Source organism: Macaca thibetana, chromosome 1 (assembly GCF_024542745.1).
Source record: "Macaca thibetana thibetana isolate TM-01 chromosome 1, ASM2454274v1, whole genome shotgun sequence".
Taxonomy (NCBI): domain Eukaryota; kingdom Metazoa; phylum Chordata; class Mammalia; order Primates; family Cercopithecidae; genus Macaca; species Macaca thibetana.
Genome location: NC_065578.1, coordinates 107,991,922 through 108,018,861, shown reverse-complemented (window position 1 = coordinate 108,018,861; position 26,940 = coordinate 107,991,922). Strand labels below are relative to the sequence as shown.

Sequence of the window (26,940 nt, the reverse complement as noted above, 5' to 3'; positions counted from 1 at the left end):
CATAAAATCACACAAAATCAATTTACATTACTCACTTAGTCAAATTTTTGTTTTTATCTGGGGCTCACTTTGTCATTCTTCATTTCTCTTCCCTCTATAAATCACTGAGAAGGGTAAGGAAGGAAAGCAGTAAAAGATGCATTCAATATGCAGACATTTTCTTAAAAAGCACCAGTGTCTGAGATTTTATGTGTATTTTGATTTGAAATACTATTTTTACAGCACTTCACAGCAAGTAAACTTGAAACTATGACAACTGACCAAGTGTTCAAACTGATCAGCAATTTCTAATCAGAGCAATCTCTCTCCTGCTTCACCAAATGAACCCTCCCAGAGCCTCTTTAATCCCAGACTGCTGGTTCAAAACAAAAGAACTTTCCTTTCCACCCCCAGGCCAACTTGCTGTGCTCCTCAGGGAACTCCAAAATTTTAATGACTCAGGGAGTTTTATACGGAGAACATAAACCTGTTTAGCTGCTAAGCGTGTCACAGACAGGAAACTTCCTCGAAGTTGCCCAGGATGTGCAGGTGACACTGAAACATGTTGAGTCCTAAAGATGAAGGAACGCCCCCAGCCCCTGCTCATGGTGTGATGTCAGGCACAAACCCCTCCCATCTATCTACCTCTTGTTAGAGCGCCCTATCACCTCAAATCGGTTTTTTTTTTCCTTTCCCTTCCAAATTGCATCAATTTCCAGCATCGAAATAGCTTTCTTGAATTAAAGCCATGCTTTTCGTACTTTAGCATGCATCAGAAGCACTTGGAGGGCTAAAACAAAGAAGGCTGGGCCTTAGTCCCAGAATTTCTGATTCAATAGGTCTGTGGAAGAGCCTGAGAAATTGCATTTCTAAGAGGTTCCCAGCTGATGCTGATGCTTTTGGTCCCAGGACCACAGTTAGAGAATCAACGAGAAAGTGTATTATGAGGACCAAGGTTAAAATGCGAATATCTTGGAAGTAGCACATTAAAATGTTAATAATTGGTACATAATAGAATGTAACATGAGCTTAAACTGAATATGAATTAAAAACTACCATTTATTAAGTAGTTGTTATGAGCCTATTATTGTGTCCAATAATTTACATTCTCATTTAATCCTTATGTTCTTTTATGAGGGATTATTGTTTACTCCAATTTTCAGATGAGGAAACCTAGGCTTAGAGAGAATTTACACAACTTGACTAAGAGCAAGTGATGGTGGCAGGATTTGAATCCAGATCTCTCTTAAAAAGTCTGTTTATGGCCAGTGCAGTGGCTCACGCCTGTAATCCCAGCACTTCGGGAGGCCAAGGCAGGTGGATCACATGAGTCTAGGAGTTCGAGACCAGCCTGGCCAATATGGTGAAACCCCATCTCTGCTAAAAATACAAAAATTAGCCAGGTGTGGTGGCACATATCTGTAATCCCAGCTACTCAAGTGGCTGAGGCGCAAGAATCACTTAAACCCCAGAGGTGGAAGTTGCAGTGAGTCGAGATTGCACCACTGCACTCCAGCCTGGATGACACAGCAAAACTCCGTCTCAAAAAAAAAAAGTTTGAAAAGCTTTAGGATACTCCAAGAGTCAAAGAAAACCCAAAGTCTTAGACCAGCAAGATTCCCATGGCTCCCCTTAGCATATCCAGAGGCTCCAGTGTCAGCCCCAGGACCTGATTGGACTTGCCCTGTGTTTGGGGAGGGGAAATGCTGAAATTGAAGACAGCAATTTAGAATTTCCCCTTAGATATAATGACTTCCACATGACCTTAGAAACCCTCAGATAATCTGGTTTACTCTTATTTTTTGAGGGCCTTGCAGGATTTTTTTTTTTTTTTTTTCAGAGAGATGGGGTTGAGGGCAGGGGGGTTCTCACTATGTTGCCAAGGTTGGCCTCAAACTCCTGGGCTCAAGTGATTCTCTACCTCAGCCTCCCGAGTAGCTGGGACTACAGGTGTGTGACACTGTGTCTGGCTCCTACAGGATTTCTACAAGTATCTACTTTAAGAGAGTGGCAGATTTCAGACTGAAGACTGAGCCCTGGCTAAGGAAGGGAACGGTGAAGGTAAGCTGAAGCCTGGATGGTCAGAAAAGAGAAGATTAGTGACCTAAAGCAGTGCTCCTCAAACTTCACATGTATCCAAATCACCTGGGAACCTGATGGAAATATGGAGGCACTTCACTGGGCCAGGGCCGGGGCCTCTGCATTCATTATTAACTGTCCAGGAGATTCTATTACATAGCAAAGTTTGAGAGCAGTACCTAAGTAGTGCTACTCAAACTTGAATACGTGCATGAATCACCTGGGGATTTAGTAGGTCAGGATGGGGCCCAAGACTGTACATTTCTAAAAAGCTCTCTGGTGAGGCTGGTGTCTCACTCTGTCACCCAGGCTGGAGTGCAGTGGTGCTGTCATAGCTCACTGCAGCCTTGAACTCCCAGGCTCAAGCAATCCTCTCACCTCAGCCTCCCAAGTAGCTGGGACTACAGCAGAACTACAGGCACATGCCACCATGCCTAGCTAATTTTTTTTTATGCTTTGTAAAGACAAGGTCTTGTTTTGTTGGCCAGGCTGGTCTCCAACTCCTGAGCTCAAGTGATCCTCTGCTTTGGCCTCCCAAAGTGCTGAGATTACAGGCATGAGCCACCATGCTTGCTCTCCTTGCCACCCCACCTTTTGTGTTTTTTGTTATCACATGGAAACTCTTTCTTTTCAAACTTTTTAAAATGTTTATGTTTTTGTTTTTATTAGAAACTCTTCCTTTAACATAATCATAGGGAAGGCCAAAATATCATACACCACTCCTCTCCCCTGGGAACCTAGGACACTTCTACCACAGCTCTATGTCTCAGGGAGATGCAGATTAAAGAATGCAGACCCAGGTCCATGTACCTTTCACTGAAGACCAGGGCTTATGGTCTCTAGTACTTTGGGAGATTTTCCTATAATTAGAAGTGTCCTCACAGTTTGTTTGCAGTAAGCCAAGTCTGTTCCTTATTGTAGTCATAGAAAACAAAAACTCTTGAAAAATTAATAGGGATTATGCTTATTTCAGACCTGCAGGTAGGACAGGAATTGAAAAGCGTGTATTCTGCTGTGCTCAGAGAAGCAATGGACTGGGAGAGGAAGGGAGCCCAGGCAGAGAATAGGGAGTGGAGACTCTAGACCCAGTTCCTGCCAGTGGAAGGGGGTGTGGTTGGGGAGCCGGCCCCGATTGGAAGGTTGTCCAGTGGGGTTTACAAGCAGGAAGACTTCATTTAGACTCATACCATTCAAAGTCAGCCATGTCTGAATGGGGAGGGGCGGGGCAGGGGTGGGCGGGAGGGAAGTTCTGTAGTTTGGGATTGATAATATTCCCAGGGGATTTTTTTCCTAAGGCTCCAGACCAAGCTGTCCCCTGAAAGGCTGTGGAAAGGACTCCTCATGAGGCAGCATACACTGCTTACTGGGTCAGCACTCATGGCTACATTTGCTCATCTCCACTGCCGTGCCAAGAGTTATCTCTGCGGGGGCAACCAAAATAGCTTAGACAAGATCATCCCTGAGCAAAACCGAGGAGGCAGTAAAGGTTCTCTTTACTCCAACTGCCCTTTCAGCACCCTCTGTCTCCACGGGATATACCCACTCATGCAAACCAGGAGCAAACATCGTAGCTCTCTGCAGGCCATTAACAGATTCTAACACCTGGCTACTCCACGTGTGGTCAGACCAGCAGCCTCGGCATCGCCAGCATCACCTGGACCTTATGGAAATACAGAATCTCAGACCCTTCCTACACCAACCAAATCAGAATCTGGCTTTAACGAGGCCCCAGGTGATGTGTGTGCACAATAAAGTTTGAGAAGCATGTCTCTAAAGTAGCAGTTCTTAGCCTTGGCTATACTTCAGAATCACCTGAGGAGCTTTTACAACTCCTGATGCCCAGCTCTCACCCCAGACCCATTAAATCAAACTTTCTGGGGACAGAACCCAGACGTCAGTTAATTTTAAGCTCTCCAGGTGACTCCAATGTACAGCTGAGCTGGGAATCACTTTCTGAAGTGTGAGGGATAAAGCGGCTGCCCCTCCCAAAACTATTTACATTTTCCTGTAGGACCCTAGAATACTGAAAAGACTTCAGAATTCAAAGAAATTCATCTCAACTGGTGGAATCTGAGAGGATGCACTATCATGGGGAGAAAAAGTTATGGGATAAGAGAGCAGGAGCCCCTTGTATCAAAGAAAGAAAGCATTTGCTTTCTAATTGAAAAGTCAGCTGACTTCATTAAGTAACCCCAAAATGGAGTAACAAAAATCCTGTTCTATTTTATCCATGAGAAAAATGACTTACCCATTCCAAGTGTACTTCCAGAGCAAGTTACTGTAATAAAAACACAAGCATTTAAAATAAAATCTATTCATTTATGTATTTAAGATAGTGAAGATTTAACTTAAGAAATAATAAAAGGAAAGTAAACCAAAAAATGAACAAGAACGAACTTAGATGATAAGTGAAGGAGATACTACTAGCAGTGTGATCTGGGCAAGTCACTTCACTGTGCCTCAATTTATCTGAAAAGCAGTAAGAATAAGAATATCAAGCTCAGCTGGGTGTAGTGGCTCACACCTGTAATCCCAGCACTTTGGGAGGCCCAGGCAGGCAGATCACCTGAGGTCAGGAGTTCGAGACCAGCCTGGCCAACATGGTGAAACCTCATCTCTACCAAAAAATACAAAAATTAGCCGGGCGTGGTTGTGCACACCTGTAATCCCAGCTACTCAGGAGGCTGAGGCAGGAGAATCGCTTGAATCTGGGAGGTGGAGGTTGCAGTGAGCCGAGATCGTGCCATTGCACTCCAGCCTGGGTGACAGAGCAAGGCTCCATCTCAAAAAAAAAAAAAAAAAAAAAGAATGCCAAGCTGATAGGTTTGTTATAAAGTGAGTTAATACATGTAAACTCCTTAGAACTGTGCCTGGCGGCACATGGCACTCAATAAATATTAGTTGTTATTGTCATTTACAATATTGTCCTGATTATCAGAATAAAGCATCACTCATATTGCAAACAAACAAAACCAAAAAACATCTCCCAAATGTATGGCTTTTACCAGGGACACTGAGCAAAGGAGGATTTCCTAACTTGAGTCTGGATACCTAATATTACTAAGCTGAAATGGCTGCAGGCTTGAGATGGCATCCCATCAAAGAGCTTGAGTTCTAACTCACAAGGACTTCTCGTGGCTAACCAGCCTTCAGAGGACTGACTCTCTAAGGGTGAAATTGTGGGCATGGAGCAGGAGAAAGAACAAAAGACTTCCATCACTCACTTAGCTGTATGATCAGAGGCGCATAAATTCGTTGATTCATTCTTTTTCAAATTTAAAATATATCAGGCAACAGTTATGTGCTACGTACTGGGAGTCAAATAGATAATCACTTATTAGGAGAAATAACACACATTCAATTCACAGTAATATGTTGCAGTACAGATAAGGGTGCTGTGGGGTGATAAAGGAGGGAGAGAGAGGGCTAACTCAGCTTATGATAATTGGAGAAGGCTTCACAGATAAGGAAAATTCAGGCTGGTAGAATTCTCTTGGTGGAGGTGGGGTGGAATTCCGGGCAAAGAGAAGAGCACAGCAGTAGCTCCAGAACATGACATAGAATAGGAGGTGTGTGTGGCAGGAGCAGGCATGCGTGAATGATGCCAGATGCCTAGACTAGAGAATAGAGTCCTCTGAGAATGGATGTTGTGGAATGAGCCTAGAATTTCTCTGTTCAGGCTGGGCACAGTGGCTTATGCCTGTAATCCCAGCTCTTTGGGAGGCTGCGGCGAGAGGATTGCTTAAGCCCAGGAGTTCGAGACCAGCCTGGGCAACATAGCAAGACCTTGTCTCTACAAAAAATTTTAAAAATTAGCCAAGCGTGATGGGGCATGCCTATAGTCCCAGCTACTTGGGAGGCTGAGGCAGGAAGATCGCTTGAGCCCGGGAGGTCAAGGCTGCAGTGAGCTGTGATTGTACCACTGAACTCTAGCCTGGATGACAAAGCAAGACCCTGTCTCAATAAAAAACAAACAAACAAACAAAACCCACGAAAAACCAATTTATCTGTCCAGTACAGTAGACACTCAAGTAGCTATTGAACATGTGGCTAGTTCGAACTAAATGTACTATAAATACAAAAGACACACCAGATTTCAAAGACAGTATGAAAAATATACAAAATATCTATTAATAATTTTTATATTGATGAGGTATTGAAATGATAATATTTTGGATATATTGGGTTAACTAAAATATATTATGAAATTAATTTTGCCTCTTTTTACTTTTTTAATATGACTACTAGAAAATTAAATTTTTCATACATGGCTCATATTAAATTTCTATTGAACAGTACAGGTATAAGCAGACAGGGGACAGGTTATAAGGGACTGTGAACACCATGCCCAGAGGATTGAATGTTATCTTATGGGGAAATGGAAAAGTTTTGAAGATTTGGAAGCATAAAAGTAACACAATTGGACCAGTGTCCTGAAATGACAACTCTGGTAACAGTACAGAGGCTGGAGTGAGGACAGGCAGATGTGACTGGTGCAGAAGTCTAGGGGAGAGGTGGTGAGGGCCTGAGGCATAGCAGTAGCTGTGGAATGAAGAGAAGAATCTGGATTTAGGAACCATTATGGAGGTGACCAGGACAAGAATTCAAGACTACTTAGATATGGAGGGTGCGGGAGACGGAAGCTGACTCCAGGGTTTTTAGCTAATGTGCCTGAAACAAGGACAATGGAAGGAAGATCAGAAACAGCAGAGGATCAGGAATTCCTTTTGGCCCTGAGGGGTTTGAAATGCCTGGGCACCTGCAGGTGGAGGTATCAAATTTGAATATGGATTTAGGGGTCAGGAGAAGAGAAGAGTTGTAGATAGAGATTTGGGAGCCTCTGAGCTTCAGTTTTCTTATTTATAAAGTAAGAGATAATGAAATATGTTGAGACTACAGCATAGCATATTTTGAGCATTCAATGGTATTTGTAGTATGAAACTGCTTGGCACATTATAAAGTATATGCAGTTATAATGCAGTATTGTTATTGAGCTGTAGACTCATCTTCCTAAAAGCTCATCCTTACTCCAGGAACCTATTCCTGTCCCTTCCCATAGGACTATACTTTGGGCCAGTTTGTCCTGTGGACCAAATAATGGAAAAACAAGGAATCAGAGCATGACAGCCAGGGACAATGAGAACAGCCCCTTGGGAGGAACTGTCCTCCTTCCATCACCAAGGGCCATCCTGAACCTCTTGTCACCTACATATCATTGGAAATTTTAGATTCTGGCTATCAATAAGGGTTTGTGAGCCAATATTTATTCTTTTTTCTGCGTTCATCTGCAAAATTCTAGGGCTTCATCATGCCTTTTCTTCTAGGAATATATGAAAAATGTATGACTGTGCCCTGGGCAAGGTAGCAGAAGGTGCTGGAACACAGAGCGGAGAATTGCTAATGTTTTCCTGCCAGCTCTAGTGAGGTGGTAGTTGCTGACAGTCATGTTTTGTGATCACAGACTGTCTGCCCACTCATATTGCCAAGCCTGGCTTGTGATTTATAAATTCATTTTTTCTGATCCTCTAACTTTTCCTCAGTCACAATTCTCAGTCTGTGCAAATAAAAGTTCAAGTTTCCTAATTTCCAATATTATCAATAAGACTATGTTAAAAATCTATCCCTAAATCTCAAAGGAGAAAATTATCTTAAATTTGCTTTACTAGTTAAGCAGCAAGCACCTAGTCCTTTTTAGGAAGGGGAAGCATGGGACAGGGAAAATAATCTCTAAATTAAATAATAATAAAGCATCACAATTCCAGAGAATTTTGGGGTCTTCCACAGCCAGAATCTACCTGTGCTGTATAGACATTTTATACCTTCAGCTGGACATAGTGGCTCATGCCTGTAATCCCAGGACTTTGGGAGGCCGAGGCGGGTGGATCACCTGAGGTCAGGAGTTCAAGACCAGCCTGGGCAACATGGTGAAACCCCATCTCTACAAAAATACAAAAATTACTCGGGCATGATGGTAGGTGCCTGTAATTGCAGCTACTCAGGAGGCTGAGGCAGGAGAATCGCTTGAACCTGGGAGGTGGACATTGCAGTGAGCCAAGATCGTGCCATTGCACTCCAGCCTGGGCGACAGAGCAAGACTCTGTCTCAAAACAAAAAAACAAAAAAAGAAAGAAAGAAATTTTATACCCTCTGTGCCCTTCCTACATAGCAAATAAGTTTGATTGCATCTTAATTCACAGATCTGAGTTCAGGGTTAGTTTTAGATAAACCGTCATAACTTGCTTTACCTGAATATATTTTTTTTGGACAGAAAGTAAGCTTCAATCCTGTTTCAGCAACTGGTGAGACCATCACAGTGTATACATCCCCACAGGGTATCTCAGTGACATCACAGAAACTGAGGCCAGCACTCGGGGTGCACGTGAAAATGCCTTTGGAGCCGTAGAGGTCAGTGCTGTAACTGGCAGAGCCCCTGGAGGCTTGCCAGTAGATCCGGATGCCGTTAGAGCCCAGCCTATATAATTTCACCCCCAAAGGGCAGCAGGCACCTAAGCAATAAAAAGAAACACAAAATCACTGGTTTTATTCCACCATCATCGAAAAATGGCCTTGATTACTGCAGGGAAAAAATATAAGTAAACTATTTTAAGTAACAGGATTAATTACTGGTTAGATCAGAGCAAGATTTGAAGGAGTACTCAAGTTATTTCCATGGTGGGCCACATAATCAGAAATCCATGGGTGGCCGGGCATGATGGCTCATGCCTATAATCTGAGCACTTTGGGAGGCCAAGGCAGGAGGATTGCTTAAGCCCAGGAGTTTGAGACCAGCCTGGGCAACACAGGGAGACCCTGACTCTACAAAAAAAAAAAAAAAAATTAGCCAGTTGTGGTGGTGTACACCTGTGGTCCCCTTGGGAGGATGAGGCAGGAGGATGGCTTGAGGCCAGGAGTTCAAGGCTGCAGTGAGCTATGAGGGTGCCACAGCACTCACTCCAGCCTAGGTGACAGAGCGAGATCCAGAAAGAAAGAAAAAAGAAAGAAAGAGAGAGAGAGAGAAAGAAAGAAGAAAAGGAAGGAAAAGAAAGAAAAAAGAAAGAAAGAAAAGAAAAAAGAAAGGAAGAAAGGAAGGGGAGGGAAGGAAGGAAAGAAGAAAGAAAGAAAGAAAGGAAGAAAGGAGAGAGAAATTCATGTGTGAAGGTGGTGTGAGGTATGAATTTTTAATATAGAACGATGGTGAGTCAGAAAGGTCCAAAAATTGGCAGATACATATTGTACATTACTCAAACTGTGAGTCAAAGGCACAGAATCCTTGTCAAAATCCCTCATAATGCCCTAGTTTCATTTGATTTTTGGTGGCATTAAACTTAAATATAATTAATTGCATTCAGCTTTAATTGAAGAACCAATTTTGCCGAGCTGAGTAGCATGAGACTTTGGGTGCAGCCATTTATACAACATGCCAGTGACCAAGTTTGCTGGTCCACGCTTCATCCATGGTAGCTGATTAGTATTTTTTTTCTTTTCTAAATACCTTGAGCGAGCCACACATTAGGTGCCAATAAGGGCACCAAATGGATTCCTTAGTACCTAAGTTAAAGATCCTACTGTATAATTTTTAAAAGTTATTATAATCAGGCTTACTTGATTTTTTCTTAAAAGAATAAGCAATGAGAACTGGATATCAAGGTGAGAACTTAGGCAGTAAATCTAATACAAGATAATGGGTCAGAAGAAAGTACACACCAGCTGACATACATGCAGCATGTTCTGAATGTTCTCATGTTATGATTTATTTTGATTCTCAAAACAACTTCGAAGGAAAATATTACTATTCCTGTCTTTTTCAATGAGGAGACAGAATCAGGGAAGATTAGGCAACACAGCTTATAAGAAGTCATGTCTAATTTTGACTCCCAGTTGAGACTCTTTCTACTACCTCTGGAATGCCAAAATTATATTCCAACTCTTCCATCCCATGCCCCAGGCCGAGGTAACTGATCATTGTACTCTTTCACCTTAAGCGTAGGAAGCATCCTTAAGAGTTTTTTCAAAACCATGCTACAAGCAGCCACTTCAGTGGATTAGAATCATGCAAGAGAAATCTTGTTTGGTAACCTTGCACTGCTTTTAGCTTCCGCCGCTACTCCCTAATGGTCTGGTCTTTGTGAAGAACAAGCGACAATACTGTCAGTAGACAGATGCCTTTGCTCTCTTAGCCTGTTGAAATAAGAAACCATTGAAGGAGCTGAAGAAGCTTAGAAAGGAGAGGTAGTAGCACAATAATAATGAGAAGAAAAAAACGCAGACCAAACAGAATGTGTGATCTAATGCTTCCAGAAAACTCTGCCAGGCTGAGTTACTCTGTATTGCAGGTAGCTGTGTCATATAAAGATACATAGTCCCTTCAGAAAAAGCAGGCATGAATATTGTTACTAGGGGAGTTAATTCACCAACTACCAACAGAAGCCTCCGAAGCTTTGAGGTTCTAACCAAAGGGAAAACTATAACCATTTTAGAAAGTAATCTGAGTTTATAATGCAAACTAGGTGGAGATGCAGCATCTTTTTAAATGAGGAGGAAAGGCTTATGCCTGGATTTACAATAGTTAAGTCCTTACTGCTACTCTAGAGCTGGAGTTTGCTTACCAGAGAAATAACTTTGGTAGGAGCAATCCGCAGTCAACCCTGTGGCGCTAATTGCTTTTAATGTCACTGTGTAATTGACGCCACATGTGATGCATCCCAGGAGGCAGTAGTTTTGATGAGTGTGACACTTAGACTGTCCAGTGTGTGACTCCAGAACTGCAACATGGGTTTGAGCCACTCTCCCAATAGTCCAGCTCACGTTGATTACTGACTGGGTGATTTGAGTTACTGTCAGACCAGTTGGACAGCACGGCACTTAAATGGGATAAAAGAAAAAGAATTGGAGATTTATTTCCACTGAAGATTATTTGTGAAAAATGACAAAGAATGGTGTTTTGCCTGTGTTTCACTCAATATCCTACATTCCCCAACTTTCCATTGTTAATAAAAAATTTCCTTGTGTTCATTTCCTCTGATGCGTCATGTAACATTCACTGTATGTAGTGGGTGGTTTCCCCAAGAATGCACTGCACCAACTGGCTGTTGAAGGTTTCCACCATTTTTTTTTTTCCAGAATAAGAAGGAAATCCTTTGTTGCCCCCATCTTCAACATTTTTTTTTTTTTTTTTTTTTTTTTTTTTTTGAGACGGAGATGGAGTCTCGCTCTGTCGCCAGGCTGGAGTGCAGTGACACCATCTCAGCACACTGCAGCCTCCACCTCCCAGGTTCAAGCTATTCTCCTTGCCTCAGTCTCCCGAGTAGCTGGGACTACCGGCGCGTGCCACCATGCCCGGCTTTTTTGTATTTTTTAGTACAGACGGGGTTTCACCATGTTGGCCAGGATGGTCTTGATCTCTTGACTTCATGATCCACCTGCTTCAGCCTGCCAAAGTGCTGGGATTACAGGCGTGAGCCACCACTTTTGGCCCATCTTCAACAATTCTAACTGCAAATTTCAAAGTAACGGTTGCATTCACTTCTCCCAATAGAACATTTCATAGCATTAGCAATTAAGTATAATTTGCCTTTCTTGAAAATGTTACAGTACATCACTGATATAAAAGCTTGATTTCTTAGCTGCCTAAAATACCCCAGCCATCCTGATTTTTCAGGGACCCATTACCCAGAATACAGGATGCCTAAGAGCTTCATGCATGCAGTATTTTGTATGGTCTCTATCTTACTGCTGGTTTCGTTTTTTAGGTATTTCAACTTTTATAAGCCAAAGTGCCGTCTATCGCTGTATATAAGAAAAACGAATGTCCAAAAGCTGAAGTGATTTGCCACGTTTCATTCATAAACAATGCTATGCTGTAATAATAGTTTTCTTTTATGGCGCTCTTGCTATGCATCAGGCACTATGCTAAGAGCTTTGCAGCATTAGTCAACTTAATACTCATAACCACCCTGTGAGGCCATTATCTCCCCTTTACCTATCAGGAAACTGAAAGTCAGAAAGCATTTTTTAAAGAGAAAAATTTGAAAAGGCTGAGCCAAAGAAATAAGTAACAACCCAGCTCATTTGGCTACTCATTTGTTAGCTGTTTTGATAGATTATATCATAGCCGAATATGAATTCAAATAAATGTTTCACAGAATGAGTAAGTATTCCTTCTCTGATGCCAGTGAATGGATATACTAGTCTTGAGGATATTTTTACAGAACTTGTAAAATATTGAAAATTTTATTTTCTATGACCGGGACTCTTTGAAACGGCTCTGAGTTTAATGTATTTCTATGGCACTGAGGGTAGATTAAATAAGGAAGTTCATGTCTTGAAACACTTCGTAAGGACCCCACTGAAGTCAACATTCAGGCTTGGTGGTTGCTACATACCTGTTTCCAGGGGCACACTGTAGCTGGGCAGGCTCCGTCCTGCCTGTGTTTCAGCCACAGCAGTGACAGAGAACACTGAGCCACAGGGCAAGCCCCGCATGGTACAGGACTCTCCCATGCTGCTGCACTGATATAGTCCTTTCTCCCCCTGGGCAGTCACAGTGTAAGTAGCGTCATCATTAGTGGATTGCCAGTGCACGTTAATCGTGGAGAATGCATCCCTTGAAACATTTTTTATTTCAGGACTGCAAGGAGCTGAGAGATTTTAGAGTATTAATTGAAAAAGCATGAGTCGAAAATATCACATGTGCCATTTGGTCTAAAATTGATTTTGCCCCCAGTGAGATCATCATAGTTTTCAACCACGTCATGCATGCAGGCCAAATTACATTACAACTATTGACATTAACACTGGGCATTGGGTTCATATAGTACTGGAATAGCTGGAAAATGTTTAAGAGCATTGTGAACTCCAAAAGCAAACGTAAGTAAGAAACATATTTACACACCTTCATGGTGTGAGTACAGGCAGGACCCTCAAAGACAGGAGGAACTGAATGGCTGAAGTAATCATGGGCAAAACCTTCTACTCTCCCCACGGTCTCCCCTTTTGTTTTCATTTTTTCTACTTTCCTCTTCTGCCTTCTCCTCTGACTCTCCTTCGTACAACAGCGGCTGTCTTGGTCCCCACAAAGATTGATTAATGGGATTTAACCTTTTTATTGGTCTTACTGAATGCCCATCCTGAGGCTCGCAGCTGGGGTGAATCATTCAGACAGCAGTGAGTGGAATGATAGCTGTGCCTTACCTGTGGTTATGAACTGGGGAGTACATGACATATTGCTGCCTCGGACTTCACTGAATGAATACACCGTGATGTTGTACTTGGTGTCACACTCTAGAGCCGAAAGGGTGCACGCGGGAACAGTGTCATTGCACTCAACCGTGTTGTACCCATCTGCAGCCTTGGTTTCATACAGTTCGGCACCACGGACGGGAGACCACACAATCTCAACTCTGTCACTGGACACCAACACGGGGCTAATGTCACTAGGGCAACAGGGAGCTGAAAGCAGGAGCAGAGGGAAAATGGTGGTCCCATCAAGAGCAATGCAACCAGGGCGGACACTGAGTCCTGACCTCCCATGCCCAGAGGCTTGGCCACTGCCCTCCCTAATGACTACAGTGACCCCCTGTGGGTCTGTCCAGGTCCAATCTTGGCCTAATTGTCACTGCATAGAGGGTAAATTCTCAGCATGACATTCAAGGTCATCACAAGCTGTAAGGTTCAGCTGTGCTCCCCCAACTCCCCGCCACACCAGACTCCTCAATTCCCCCATGCCACGTGCACCCTCGTTCTCTATGCAGAGAAAATTGCTGACCCCTCTACTGGAAAGCCGGTCCCCTCTTCTGCCTGGTAAAATCATATGTAGTCTGACTTCTCAGATCCTGTCAGCCTTTCCAGACACTAAGCCAAATAAAACTGGGGGGTGGGGGTCATAGTTATATAAGTAGATTTTTTTTTTTTTTTTTTTAAGAGACAGGGTCTTGCTCTGTCACCCAGGCTGGAGGGCAGTGGTGTGATCTCAGCTCGCAGCAACCTCTGCTTCCTGGGTCCAAGTGATTTACATGCCTTAGCCTCCGGAGTAGCTGGAATTACAGGCACATGCCACCATGTCCAGCTAATTTTTGTGTTTTTAGCGGAGACAGAGTTTCTCCATGTTGCCCAGACTGGTCTCAGCTCCTAACCTCAAGTGATCTGCCTGCCTCGGCTTCCCAAAGTGTTGAGATTACAGGCATGAACCACTGTGCCCGGCCGTGTATAGACCTTGAGAGACCCTAAAGAACCCCACTGGCAAATGTCTGACTCAGCTTGGGGTTTCCCTGGGATGCTCTTGCCCCACTTACATTTCCATTCATCCTTCAAGATCCAGCTCAAGGCCACTCTGGAGGACCCTCCTGTGTTAGGACCTTATCGATGGCCTCTTATTCCACATTCCAAAGGCACCAATGATTTAGATCCCTCATCCTGGCAAAATTTACTGTAATTCAGCTAGACTTTTACATAATTATGTTGGAGTATTCTTATTTGTAATGTAGTTATTTAATTTCAAATCACTCCACTCATTCTTCAAAACTTGAGCATCTCCCATATGCTGATCATACTATTATAAGCACTGAGGATGAAGAGATAAATAAGACGTAATTCCTGCCTTGTACAAGATACAAGTCTAGTGGAGGATAATAGCAACAGCAATTGTGATGCTAATAAAAATATTTGCATCATGCTTTATCACACACAAGACCTTTTCACATTCATATTCTCATGATTTGTCCCATTTTGCAGTGAAGAACACTAAGGAACTAGCAAGGTGGACAACATTACCCTCAGTGAAGGAATGAATGAGTGGTCAAGTTAGGGTGTCAACCCAGGTGTCCTACTCCAAAGTCCTCCACACCATGTAGCATCTTGGCCATTGTATGTCTCTCTTGGTCTTAGGGAAAGAGTGACCTCCTGAAACGCAGGCACTGCCTCCTCTTTGGCAGCAGCACATGCTAGAACACTCACGGAGTACATCTTTGTGGACAGTTCAATCTTTCAGAGCAAGGTTGAACAACTACATTCTTCCTCCTCTTTTCACTCCCAAACTTTGCATTCTAGTTACGCTTGGGTCCACAAAACCAAGATTCCCTAGTCTGGAAAGAATGTGAGATAAGAGATTACTTTCTGTTCTTAATCCTAGAATGACTCCCAGGTGCTAAGTTAATAAGTGGAATAGGTGATCCATTCTGCTGCTGAGGTTAGTGATCTCAGAACTCCCTTGACAAGTATCAAATGGGACTTACCTGTGGTATAATTGAATATGTCACCCAAAGGACTTTGCCCTGCCTTGTTATAGGCAAAAACACTAATAAAATAGGTGAAGCCACACTCAGATAAGAAATTGCACTCAGTGAGAGATGTGTTGCAGTGTACTTCCAAGCCGTCATCACTCTTCACAAAGACCACATAGTAGTCACCCAGATCTACATTGGACCAAGCCACAGACAGGTGGCCGGGGGGATCTTCTTGGATTGTCACTCTTCCAGGTGCACAAGCAACTAGGAAATGATCAATAAAAAGCAAACATGAGACTACTGCAGGAGATTTTCTTCACATGTTTGCAATTATCTAAGATTTCAGTACAACCCAAATAAGCAACTCTGAGCTTTGTGACAGATTGAATTTGGTGCACAAAATGCAAAACTGTGCACTGGAAGCATTAGAAGATTTTCTTTATAGGACCAAAGGCTATGTTATAGGCCCCAAACCACTACAACAAATTTTAATGACCTGTCACATTCTCTTGTTATACAAAATACTGTTTGAAATAATGAGCCCTCAGAGATTCATAGTCATCTCAAGACATAAAAATTTTCATTGTTAGATTATTTGTTGAAATATTTGATTTCATCCAGAGATGAAGCTAGTTTGGCTTCAGTGGAATAATGAATATCCCAGAAGTTATCTGTTTTAGAGATTAAAATACAGATATCATTCATTATGTTTTATGTTAATATATTCTCTAATTCTTCCAGCAAATATCATCATTTTACAGTTGAGGAAACTGAGGCTTATAGAGGTTGGTAAGTTGTCCAAGATCCATAAGTGGGAAGGAATGGAGCTGGGTCTTTCTGGGGGTTTATGTGTAAAGCCTCCATAGCATGGAAAGTTCTTTTTTAAAAAACCTATTTTTTAAAATTTATTTTTTATTTTATTTCATGTGTTTATTTTTTGAGACAGAATCTCACTCGGTTGCTCAGGCTGGAGTGCAACGATGTGATCTCGGCTCACTGCAACCTCCACCTCCCGGGCTGCAGTGATTCTCTTGCCTCAGCCTCCCGAGTAGCTGGGACTACAGGTGTGCACCACCATGCCCAACTACTTTTTGTATTTTTAGTAGAGACGGGGTTTCACCATGTTGTCCAGGCTGGTCTTGAACTCCTGACCTCAAGTGATCCTCCTCCCTCAGCCTCCCAAAGTGCTGGGATTACAGGCATGAGCCAATGCGCCCAGCCTAAATTTATTTTTTAATTAATTTTTTTGGAGACAAGGTCTTGCTCTGTCACCCAGGCTGGAGTGCAGTGGTGCGATCTCAGCTCACTGCAACCTCTGCCTCCCAGGCTAAGGTGATCCTCCCACCTCAGCCTCGTGAGTGGCTGGAACTACAGGTGCATGCCACCATGACCAGCTAACTTTTGTATTTTTTTGTAGAGACAGGGTCTAGACATGTTGCCCAGGCTGGTCTCGAACTCCTGGACTCAAGCAATCTACCCGCCTCGGCCTCCCAAAGTATTGGGATTACAGGCATGAGCCACCATGTGCAACCTGAAAAGTTGTTCTAACTGCAGCCTCTCATGCACTGAATGACAGAATACATTCTCATGCCCATTACACCTTCCAGGGAGCATCTTAAGCATAGAGTTAAGATACTAGATGCTACAAATAAGGAACAAATCAAATAGTATGTATAACTCAGTACAAACCCAGGAGACATTCTCAGATGTCCTAAAATTTATCTCACACAATAAATGCTAGACTATGTCAAAAGCAGGCATGTATTGATTTGTTAATATTGACTGTTTCTCTGTGTTAAGGCAATACCTCATTTATCCACATAATGCCTCATTTATTGATGGAACAATATCTTCTGAAAGAACGAATTCAAATAAAGTTTGTTCATTCAAGTGCTAAGCTTTAAAAATTTTAGTTTTCACTAGTGGAAATCTTCCCAAAATATATTACACACTTCTGGGCCCCAGGAAACACATAGTACTTTGTAAACATAGTTCTTTTATTATATATTTTTAATATAATATATATTATATGTAATATTAATATATTAAATATATTAAATAATAATGTTACTTTATTATTAGTCAAGGTCATCCCCATGATCATGACTGTGTCATACACAAACTGCCTTAGAACCTCCTGGACCTGTAAGTGTGAAGGACTATTCCAATGGCACTTAACCCTGACTGCATAGTAGAATCAACTGGGGAGCTTTTACAAACTATTCATATCCAAATTCTATTCCCAGCAACTCCAATTGGTCTTAAGTGGGACCTGGGTATTGGGGTTTTATAAAAGCTCCCCAGATGCTCTTAATGTGCGTCCAAGATTAAAAAACACTGCATGGTTCTCCCCTGCATTAAATGCCTAACTGCCTAACTCAGAACTGCTAAGCTTTTGAAAGTGTTTTTTCTCTCTTCTCCCACTCTCAACTATCTTGTCCTCATAATCACTTCTAATGTACCATTCACATTTAATTACAGTTGTCAAAAGAGAAGCCAAATCATCAAGTTTGTTATCATTGACCTTAATTTAACATAACTATAAGAGAGTGCGGGCCTGAAAGAATAGCTTTATTTTTTTTTCCTGTGGAATGGAGTGCATCAACTTGGGGATAGCTCCTTTTCTTCCTATTCAGAAGCTTTTTAAAACTTAGAATGACATAACTGACTGTGAGATAAAGTAGACATTATTGTAGTTGTCGACATTTTCTTTGGCTTTAAGCATTGGAATTAGGCAAACTTGAGCAGCTTGAATCTCAGCTCTACTGCTTATTATCAGTGTGCCCTTGGGAAAATTATTTAACTTCTCTGAGCTTCAGTTTTCTTATCTAAAAAAAGAGATAATAGAACCCACCTCACTGAGTTGTCATGAGATTTAAATGAAATAACATACTTATAGCGCCAGAGACATAGTAGGTCTTCATTAAGTGTTAGTTTCATTAATTGTTAGTTTCCATCCCCGAGACACATAGATATTTCTAAATAGAGGAGTCAACCTCCACGTGTGTATGTGATTATCGCTCTGATAAGAATGAAAATGGAAAAATATCTAAACATATATTCAGAACTAGAAATATCCTGTCTTTATCTTAAAAAAATGGCGGCTCCCACCAAGCCTAGGACATGAGACATGATGTAAAGAAGAGGCAGTTATCTGTACGCACAGTTAGAGCTGTGTACAACTCAAACCAGATCTTAGAATTTTCACAGCTTTACAAAGGAAAAAGAAAAAACTAATTAATGAAAGATCTGGAATAGAAACCAGGCCTCCTAATTTTCCAAAAAGTGCTTTTTGCAATACACAATATCTCGCTTCACTATCAGTATTATTCAAACTCATGAGAATGTTCAACTCAATGCTTTCATTTAGACCAGGCTTTCATTTTCATATTTTCCCAGAGTATTCAGAAACATTGTCAGTGAATGTCTCCCTTATAGCAGTCACTGCTGCAAGTCCTACAGCAATCTCAATCTTGTTTACATACCAGTTTTCAGGGTCACTGTTGAAGATGATTTGCTAGATCCAGCATCATTACTTGCTGAAACTGAAATCAAGTATTCAGTTCCACACTGGAGGGAAGAGATGGTGCAGGAACTGAAAGCTGTGCTGCAGGTCAGCTCTGAAGAGTCACTCAAAGCCATCACAGTATAATTGAAAGCTCCTTCTGCCAGTGCCCATGAAAAAGATGCCTTCAGAGCTCCACTATCGAAAGAGACTTGAATGTTGGCAGGGGCCCGAGGACCTACATTTTTGAGAAACAATTAAGATTTTGTAGTAGCCTTACAAACTAAGTAAGAGTTGGCATAACAGTGTTGCAGAGACTGGAGGATAAGATACCCAGTAGTTGGATAATTACCAAGTGTCCAAAGCATAAAATTGGGATTTAGGATGATGCCTGGGAACTGGTAATACATCTGCTACTATGCAAACTCATAATAAACTGTGTGGCATTGGCCATATTGTTTACCCTTTTTTGTAATTTAATTTTTTCTCATATATAAATAGATCTAACAAGATCCACGTCTAACACCTATAGGTGATAAAAGACATATTTTGAATGGATTAAGGCATTATTTAATAAGTAGTTAAAATAATTAAATGAAATTATTAATGGGAAGAACTAAAAGGGCCACGTGGGTATGTTATTATTAAGTGAAAGGTCAAATATCTTCTGTTATTGATCAATGAAACTGAACATATCCCTTCTTTACTTTTGACATCTGCTACAACTTTTACTGCAATAGCTTTTCGGTCATAATCGTTTCTAGAGGAGCAGATTTTCTTTCCATTCACCATCAAAAGGAAGGAAGGAAGGTATCAAGTGTGATGCATACATATTAAGGCAGTCTTTTAGTGTCTCCAAAACACTTAACCCTACATTCTTGTACATATGCCTTCCTTTCTTAAGACTTACCACATTAAAAAGCATAAGGAGGTGTCCTGGCCTGGGGAGGGAAGAAATTGGCCTCAGTTCTTTGGAATCTGTGCTGTAATAATGCCCAAGCAGCAGGCCTTAGGAAACTGCTTAAACAGTCTGTGAGCAGAGACCAGCATCCTCTGGACATGCCTGGGGCAAACAGGGAAGGCCTTTTTTTTTTTTTTTTTGAGACGGGGTCTTGCTCTGTTGTCCAGGCTGGAGTGCAGTGGCACAATCTCCGCTCACTGCAACCTCTGCCTCCCGGGTTCACGCCATTCTCCTGCCTCAGCCTCCTGAGTAGCTGGGACTACAGGCGCCTGCCACCACGCCCAGCTAATTTTTTGTATTTTAAGTAGAGACGAGGTCTCACCATGTTAGCCAGGATGGTCTCAATCTCCTGACCTCGTGATCCACCTGCCTCGGCCTCCCAAAGTGCTGTGATTACAGGTGTGAGCCACCACGTCCAGCTGGGAAGGTCTCTTTGAGGACATGAGGACCTAACTCATTCTCTGTAAGGCAGGCACCTGCCATGTTTTTCCCGTGGGCCATCTCTACAGGCCCCTTCCCACTACATGGTCAGCTTGTCTGCAGAGGCAGGTCTGCTTTAGGGAAGTGCTGGGCCCAAGGCTGGTAGGGGTAGCCTGCAGTGTTTTAGGGCAACTTGCTTTTCCCACAGGGAGCATGGGAGAACTAGGAAAAATAGGTAAAGTAGTGAGAGCCTGTAATGAGTTGACTTGGGTTCCCTCCCAGTTCATATGTTGAAGTTCTTACCCATAGTACCCTCAGAATGTCGCTTTATTTGGAAATAGGGTCATAGCAGATGTAATCAGGTAAGATGCAATCATTAGGGTGGGCCCTCATCCAATATGGCTGATTTCCTTATAAAAAGAAGAAATTTGGACACAGATAAACATATATAGGAAAAATTCCATGTGAATGTGAAGATAACCATCTACAAGCCAAGGAGAGAGGCCTGGAACAGACTCTTCCTCACATCCCCCCGAAGGAACCAACCTAGCCGACACCTTGATTTCAGACTTCGTAGCCTTCAGAACCAGGAAACCAAACGTTGCTATTGTTCAAGCCACCCAGTTTGTGGTTCCAGCAGCCCGAGGAAACTAATCCAGGGGCGAAATCTAAACTCTGTAGAGCTTTGTAAAACATGGGTAAACCTATGAAGGGGAAGTCTTTAAGAAGCAAGTTATTCTAGGGGATGCTGTCTCAGTGCCCCAGCCTGATGAAGATGCTCCCTCCTGTGCCTCGCTGTGTTTGCAGCCTTCTGCCAAAGCACTGATCAGGTGAAACTGGAAACGCTGACTCACCACTGGTCTCTCCTTTGACATAATCCATTCTTTGAACGGAGGGATCATGCTTTATTTGCTTTTGTATTCCCATCAGCTAACCTATGCCCAGCACACAGTGGGCCCTTAACAAATGTGGAAAGAAAAAAGCAGTGTGAAAGGGAAAGGAAAGGGAAGGATGGGAAGGGAAGATAAGGGAAGGAGGGAAGAAGGAAAGCCAGCCAGCCTAGGAAAAGGCCCAAGGAGACTGACTTGTCACAGACATCCTGACTCACCAAGCCTGTCATGAATCACCTCAGGGCTATTATTATACAACCTTCCTAGGGAAATAGTATAAAAGGCGGCAAACCCCTCTCTTCTCCCTACATTCTGCCTTGGCCCATAGACTACGGGGCTTCCATTCCCCTCCAAACTTAGGGAAAGTTGGAGAGAACATTTCTGGTTTCTTTCCTTCCTTTCCTGCGTCCTTCCCAAGTGGTGAAACAGCTAATCTGGTTGGTGAGAGTCTTGTGTCTATTTAGGTTACATTGCCAGTGGATGGCTTACTCTGCCTCAAGAAAAGAAAACACACACACTCTCTCTCTCTTTCTCTCTCTCTCTCTCTCTCTCTCGGCTCACTCCAGCAGCTCAATTTGGACCTCCAGTTGTAATGCTGCAGGGTATCCTCTGCTTGGGGGATCTCTGGGTGGGACGGTGAGAAAACGCACAGCAAGCTCCAGCTTCTTCCCACAGCTGGAGGAGCAGTAGTGGGAAGCCCCATGCTGACTTCAGGCCCAAGCTGAGGCCTTTGGGAAACAGATCTGAAACACTAATTCCACTGCAGGATCCTTACAGCATCCTGTGCCTGCAGAAACCTTGCTCTGCTTGCTGCCATATCTCTAGAACAATGCCAGCTCAAAGTTGGCACACTGTCACTCAGTATCTGCAGAACAAATGAATTCCTATTTGGTCCAATTCTTATACTAATTGGCCTGAACCCAGAAAGGGACAAGGGGTGATGGGTAAACCTAACAAGAATCACCTTCTTCTGTGTGATGTCGAATGTGAATGCTGAAATTGAGTTGGATATTAGAGGGTGGTGCCATGCTGTGTGCATTCTGAGTAGCATTTCTTTATCCATGCAGGAAGCGTTTAAACTACCGAGGAGGAATAGACAAGGCACTATAAATAACTTCATAATAAATTTAAATAGCTGCTGCCAGCTGCTCTGTACTTGTCATGTAACACTACTCTTGATGGCTGCAACGCACAGCCCCCCACGTTAATCAAAAGTAAAATTGTTCGAGGCTGAGCTGAGAAGTTCTTACTTGTTCTTTGATTGCAGGTGGAGTCGTCCCCAGGGATTCCGTTGGCATTCCATGCATAGGCCTTTATGGTGTAGAGTGTCCCGGCTTCTAAACTGGTGAATGTCAAGGAGGTGTTTGTAGTATTCTCTTTCCATATACTCCCCAAGCCATTGGCTTGCATAATGGACACAGAGAATCCAATTGCCATATATACAGCTTCCCACTGCACAAGAATGGAGTCTGAACTTGGAGAGCTTACTTCAAGAATTGGTGCAGCCAACACTAAAAAAATAAAAACATGCATTTGTGTTACCAAAGTCCAATAGAGGATAATTCAAATTTAGAAGCAAGTAAATTGATATCCATAATATATAATAATTATTTACTTTATAAGAGCATTCACAACAAAGTTTCATTAAACAATTGCTATTTAAGTGTATACTAACCATAAATAACTTGGCAGAGGAATGGGAAACAGAGAAACGCTAAATATCAGACACTACTTTTAACTGAAGTTGGTCAGAAATTAGATCAAACATTCCTATAATCATAATATAAATCAATGGGAAAATGAGGGGTTACACTATTTTAACGTGCACATAACTTTTCAGAAATATGCCTAGGTACAAATTTATCAAATCAATTTCAGTAATGCTGATGACAAACTCCAAATGCTTTTATTTGTTTTGTTAACATATATGCCATATGGTCAGAGTGCAGCAAAATCCCTTCTCTGTGTTCTTCATTTGGCATGTTAAAACCAGAAATCCCTATTTCAGAGATTTAAAAGCTGGGATGCTTTTAAAGATGCCCAGAAATGGGCTTTATTTTCCAAAGCAAAGCATCTGGCATTTAAATGCCACCTCCTCCACAGATAGCTGAATTCTCAAACAGCATCATTTGGTAGCTTTCACTTCTGGGCCTTGAATTGTAGGCACTCATGTGACACCAAATCACATTCTGCATTTGCAGCACCAGAATAACTGATCCAAGTCACAAGCAAACACTCAACGGAGGATGAGCATCCATCAAGCTACCTGTCTTTGCCTGCTTTGGAGGTGATGCCTGGCTTCTCCCAGCAGCACTGATGGATCTGATGGTGATTTCATACAAGGTTGCAGCCTTTAGTCCCGTCACAGTGCCTGGGGAATTGGCCACCATTGTTTCAATGACTGTGTCCCCGTCTTCAGCTGTGAGGAGGTAACTGGTGGCACCCGGCACTGTAGCCCATTCTACAGTGATACTGTTGCTGATTTTTGAATATGCCTGATCAATAGTGGGTATTTCAGGAGCTGAAAGAGGTTTTAGAGTTGTACATTAGCCAAGATACCTACAAGGATGACTTCTTTCATCATTTTATTCTTCAAGCTAAATCATTCTCATGCTTTCCTTCAGACATAAGCTTTGCCCTTATTATCCAGATCAAGGAAAAACAGAGAAAAAGAAAGACAAAGCTACTCTCCAGAAGAGATCCAGAAAGCTCAAACCTCTCACTCGGGGATGGTATTTCAAAGTTTTCCCCAGGTGCCTGTGGGGTAATTTGCACTTTTTGTACTTTTAAAAGAGCTAAATAAGAATGGGAAGTAATTACGGGAAAGAACTCTGGGAAGACAGAGAGAATAATTGAGAGGCTTTCTTCCAGAGGATTCTACTACAGTTGGGCATTCTGTGAATTTTGTAGGCTGCTTTGCCATTGATCTCCCCTCTGGGTCCCACAGCCATCCCACTGCCTCCAGCTGGACTCATCTCCATTCCTCCTGCCTGTGCCCCATGGCTGTGGTCACTCTCTCATGCACTTTGCACGTTTTCCAGATAACATTTAATCCAATGGAGGAAGGAGGGAGGATCGAGTTCTTTGTTATAATTACTCCATAGCACTTTCTTTCATATTATCAGAGTGGAATAATTCTCAGATTCTTCCATACAAAATAAAAGTAAACTTTATTCTCCCTTTCTCTATCACAATATCTGCCTCAGCATAAGAATGCGATGGGCCAGGCTATGGTTTGCCAGGGAGATATGAATGCTTATGTCATGGGTTTACACAAGGCATTCCTACACTCAGGAGTATGGAGTAGGAGCTATAGCACAGTCCTCAGATTGACTACTTTACAAAATTCCATAGACGCAAAAATGTCTTGGATATAGGAGATCCAAGTGGAAGAAAAGGTCAAACAAAAATAGCTGGGCTTTATTTGCAACTGGCACTTGGCCTTTCAGGTTTAATGTACTCCACTTGCTGGGTAAAATCACTATATGTCAAATATAGGGAATTTGACAAAACTAAAACTAAAGGGAAGACAAACAAGCAGAACTATAGGGCAAAGAGGGAGAAGGAGTAAAGACAGGTGGTTCTCCAGTATCAGCTCCCCTTCTCCCAGAGCCAAGTCCCTATGTGCACGATGCAGACAACTTTCTCTTTCTGTACCAATAGCCCAGAGAGTTAGCTTTGGCAGCATCTCAGAAATAACCATGCTGCAAAAATGAACAAAGTCTCCTCTGTGCCCTGGCCAGACATTCCTTGAACATCACCCAGGATAGTCTCTTTTGCCATTGAAAGAAAATTATGACAGTTATATACACTGGGGGAAAGTCTCAGTTATATACACTGGGGGAAAGTCTCAGTTATATACACTGGGGGAAAGTCTCAGGCCTGCTTGTCATAGCCACTTGCCAGTGGAAGCCAATTCCATAGGAAAGGGCTACGTTCCGTCTCTCTCCTGCAGAACGGAAAGTCCCAGCAGGGGCTCCCTCTTCCAACACACACACACACACACACACACACACACACACACACACACACCCCTCTTCTGCTCCCCCAGCTAATGATCCTGTGCTATATGCCTTCTTTCCTCTAGTTTTCTGGTATCTCTCAACATCTTCTGTTTCCTCTGTCCCCACCGTTAATCTTATCTCCTATGTTACCAGTTCTGTTCATTGGAATGAACTAACTTCCTGGGAAAATGACAACCAAACTAGCCACAGACACAGGAGGCCGGATCATGCATTCACGGAGTGGTTTGAAAGGCATCTAAAAGGCTAGCATGACACAGACCCTCTCCCCACAGGCCTGTCACAGGGCCCGAGGGCTTCACAAAACTGGTCTCATGGAATTGATCTAGGAGAGGCACATTTGCTTGGAAGTCATAATGCAGGAAGCCAGTATCACAGAATGAAACTCAGGGTTGTGTAGTGGGAAAATAGCAAAGGGTTTGGATTCAGGAGCTCTGGGTTTGAGCCCTGGCCCTGCTATTTACTTTTGTGTGTGAAGGCATGCAAGTCATTGTACCTCTTCTAGACTTGTTACCTTCCTTGACAAATACGGATTATTAATACCTACATATTAGGATTTACTTTGAAATTTAAAATACCTGCATTTTAGGATTGTTGTAAAGATTAAATGAAATAGTGTGTGTTAGGGCACTTGGAAAGTGTGTGTGTGTATGTTTGTGTATGAGCCAAGACAAGTAAATTTTGATGGGTTTGGAAAAGCCAGACCATATGGCACCGCTGTGGAGAGGTCCTGTGAAAATGGGATTCTGAGGAGTGTGGGGCAAACACAGGCTGGAGAGACAGATTGTCTGTTTTACTCCTGGTTTTAGGGCAGGCTCTGACCAGCATCAACAATGAAAGAAGATCAACCCCTATGTAGTATGTTGCCCTTTAATAGATGAGAAACTTGAGTGTAAAGTCCATAAAGTAGCAGCAGTTCCTTACTCTTCCTTAATTCTATGGTTAGCCCACTGACTGGACTGATGAAAGAGAAAACTTTATTCCCTAGATGTACAACCAACCACTCTGATCAGTCAAAAATGAAACCCCTTGGTTCTCAGCGTCTGTGCATTCCACCAGCTCAAAGAGATCTAAATTAGCCCATGAGGCCCCAGTGACCAGACACAGATACACAGCAATACCAGAGCCCAAAGAGAATCAAAATACACACACAAAAAATAAAACCTTCTATACAGTGTAGCTAATACACATTCCATCTAATGAAAAGCCAGGACTCAATTAGGAATTGAGTCAATTAGCAGCAGCATCACTAGCTTAGCCTGACCCACCATTTCTCTAGAATAGGGCAGATGCTGTGAGGACCAAAAAGGGTCCTGTTCTGAGGGCTTGATGTGTCCTGGGTGTGCTGGGACCTTGTAAGAGACGGCAGAGTTAGATTTAGTCCACCCAAAGGCCACTTATTTAAAAAGCCACTTTGTGTATAGCCAAACAGTCCTTCCTATAGTTTCCTGGCTAATCCTAAAGATCTCTCAAGAATAAGACAAGTAAATAAGAATAAAGCAAGAAATAATAATTTTTTAAAGAGATGGGGTGTTGCTATGTTGCCCAGGCTGGTATTGAAATCCTGGGCTCAAGCAATCAATCCTCCCATCTTGGCTTCCCAAAGTGCTGAGATTATAGGCATGAGCCTTGGTACCTGGCCAGGAAATAGAAGTTTTTAAAAACTTACTGTATATGTATGAATTTTATGAAATTTCATGGCTCAGACATGCATCTATATCAAATTTTTTAACTGTCTTGATTTCACTTCTTTTTCTGTAGTGTAGACAAAATAATAAATGCAAATTTTTCTAATTTATGTCGAATCACTATGAGAGTTTATTGGTGATATGGTTGATATTATGTGGTTCCTAGAGATAAGCTA

At 42.4% G+C, this 26,940-nt stretch overlaps 2 protein-coding genes across 2 annotated transcripts in view; both read right to left on the bottom strand.

Moving 5' to 3' along the window:
• The window catches only part of STXBP3 (syntaxin binding protein 3), a 186,488-nt gene that overhangs the window by 70,091 nt on the left and 89,457 nt on the right, over positions 1-26,940 (bottom strand). The gene's annotated exons all lie outside the window — the stretch shown is intronic.
• Positions 1-26,940, bottom strand: part of FNDC7 (fibronectin type III domain containing 7) — a 29,153-nt gene that overhangs the window by 925 nt on the left and 1,288 nt on the right. The window contains exons 3-12 of the mRNA XM_050745802.1: positions 23,321-23,575; positions 22,305-22,565; positions 18,764-19,021; positions 15,288-15,542; positions 13,249-13,506; positions 12,441-12,695; positions 10,665-10,919; positions 8,304-8,564; positions 4,307-4,336; positions 36-104 (exon numbers count right to left, since the gene is read on the bottom strand). Coding sequence (XP_050601759.1) covers positions 73-104; positions 4,307-4,336; positions 8,304-8,564; positions 10,665-10,919; positions 12,441-12,695; positions 13,249-13,506; positions 15,288-15,542; positions 18,764-19,021; positions 22,305-22,565; positions 23,321-23,575 — 2,120 coding nt within the window. The 3' untranslated portion in view covers positions 36-72. The remainder of the gene's footprint in view (positions 1-35; positions 105-4,306; positions 4,337-8,303; positions 8,565-10,664; positions 10,920-12,440; positions 12,696-13,248; positions 13,507-15,287; positions 15,543-18,763; positions 19,022-22,304; positions 22,566-23,320; positions 23,576-26,940) is intronic.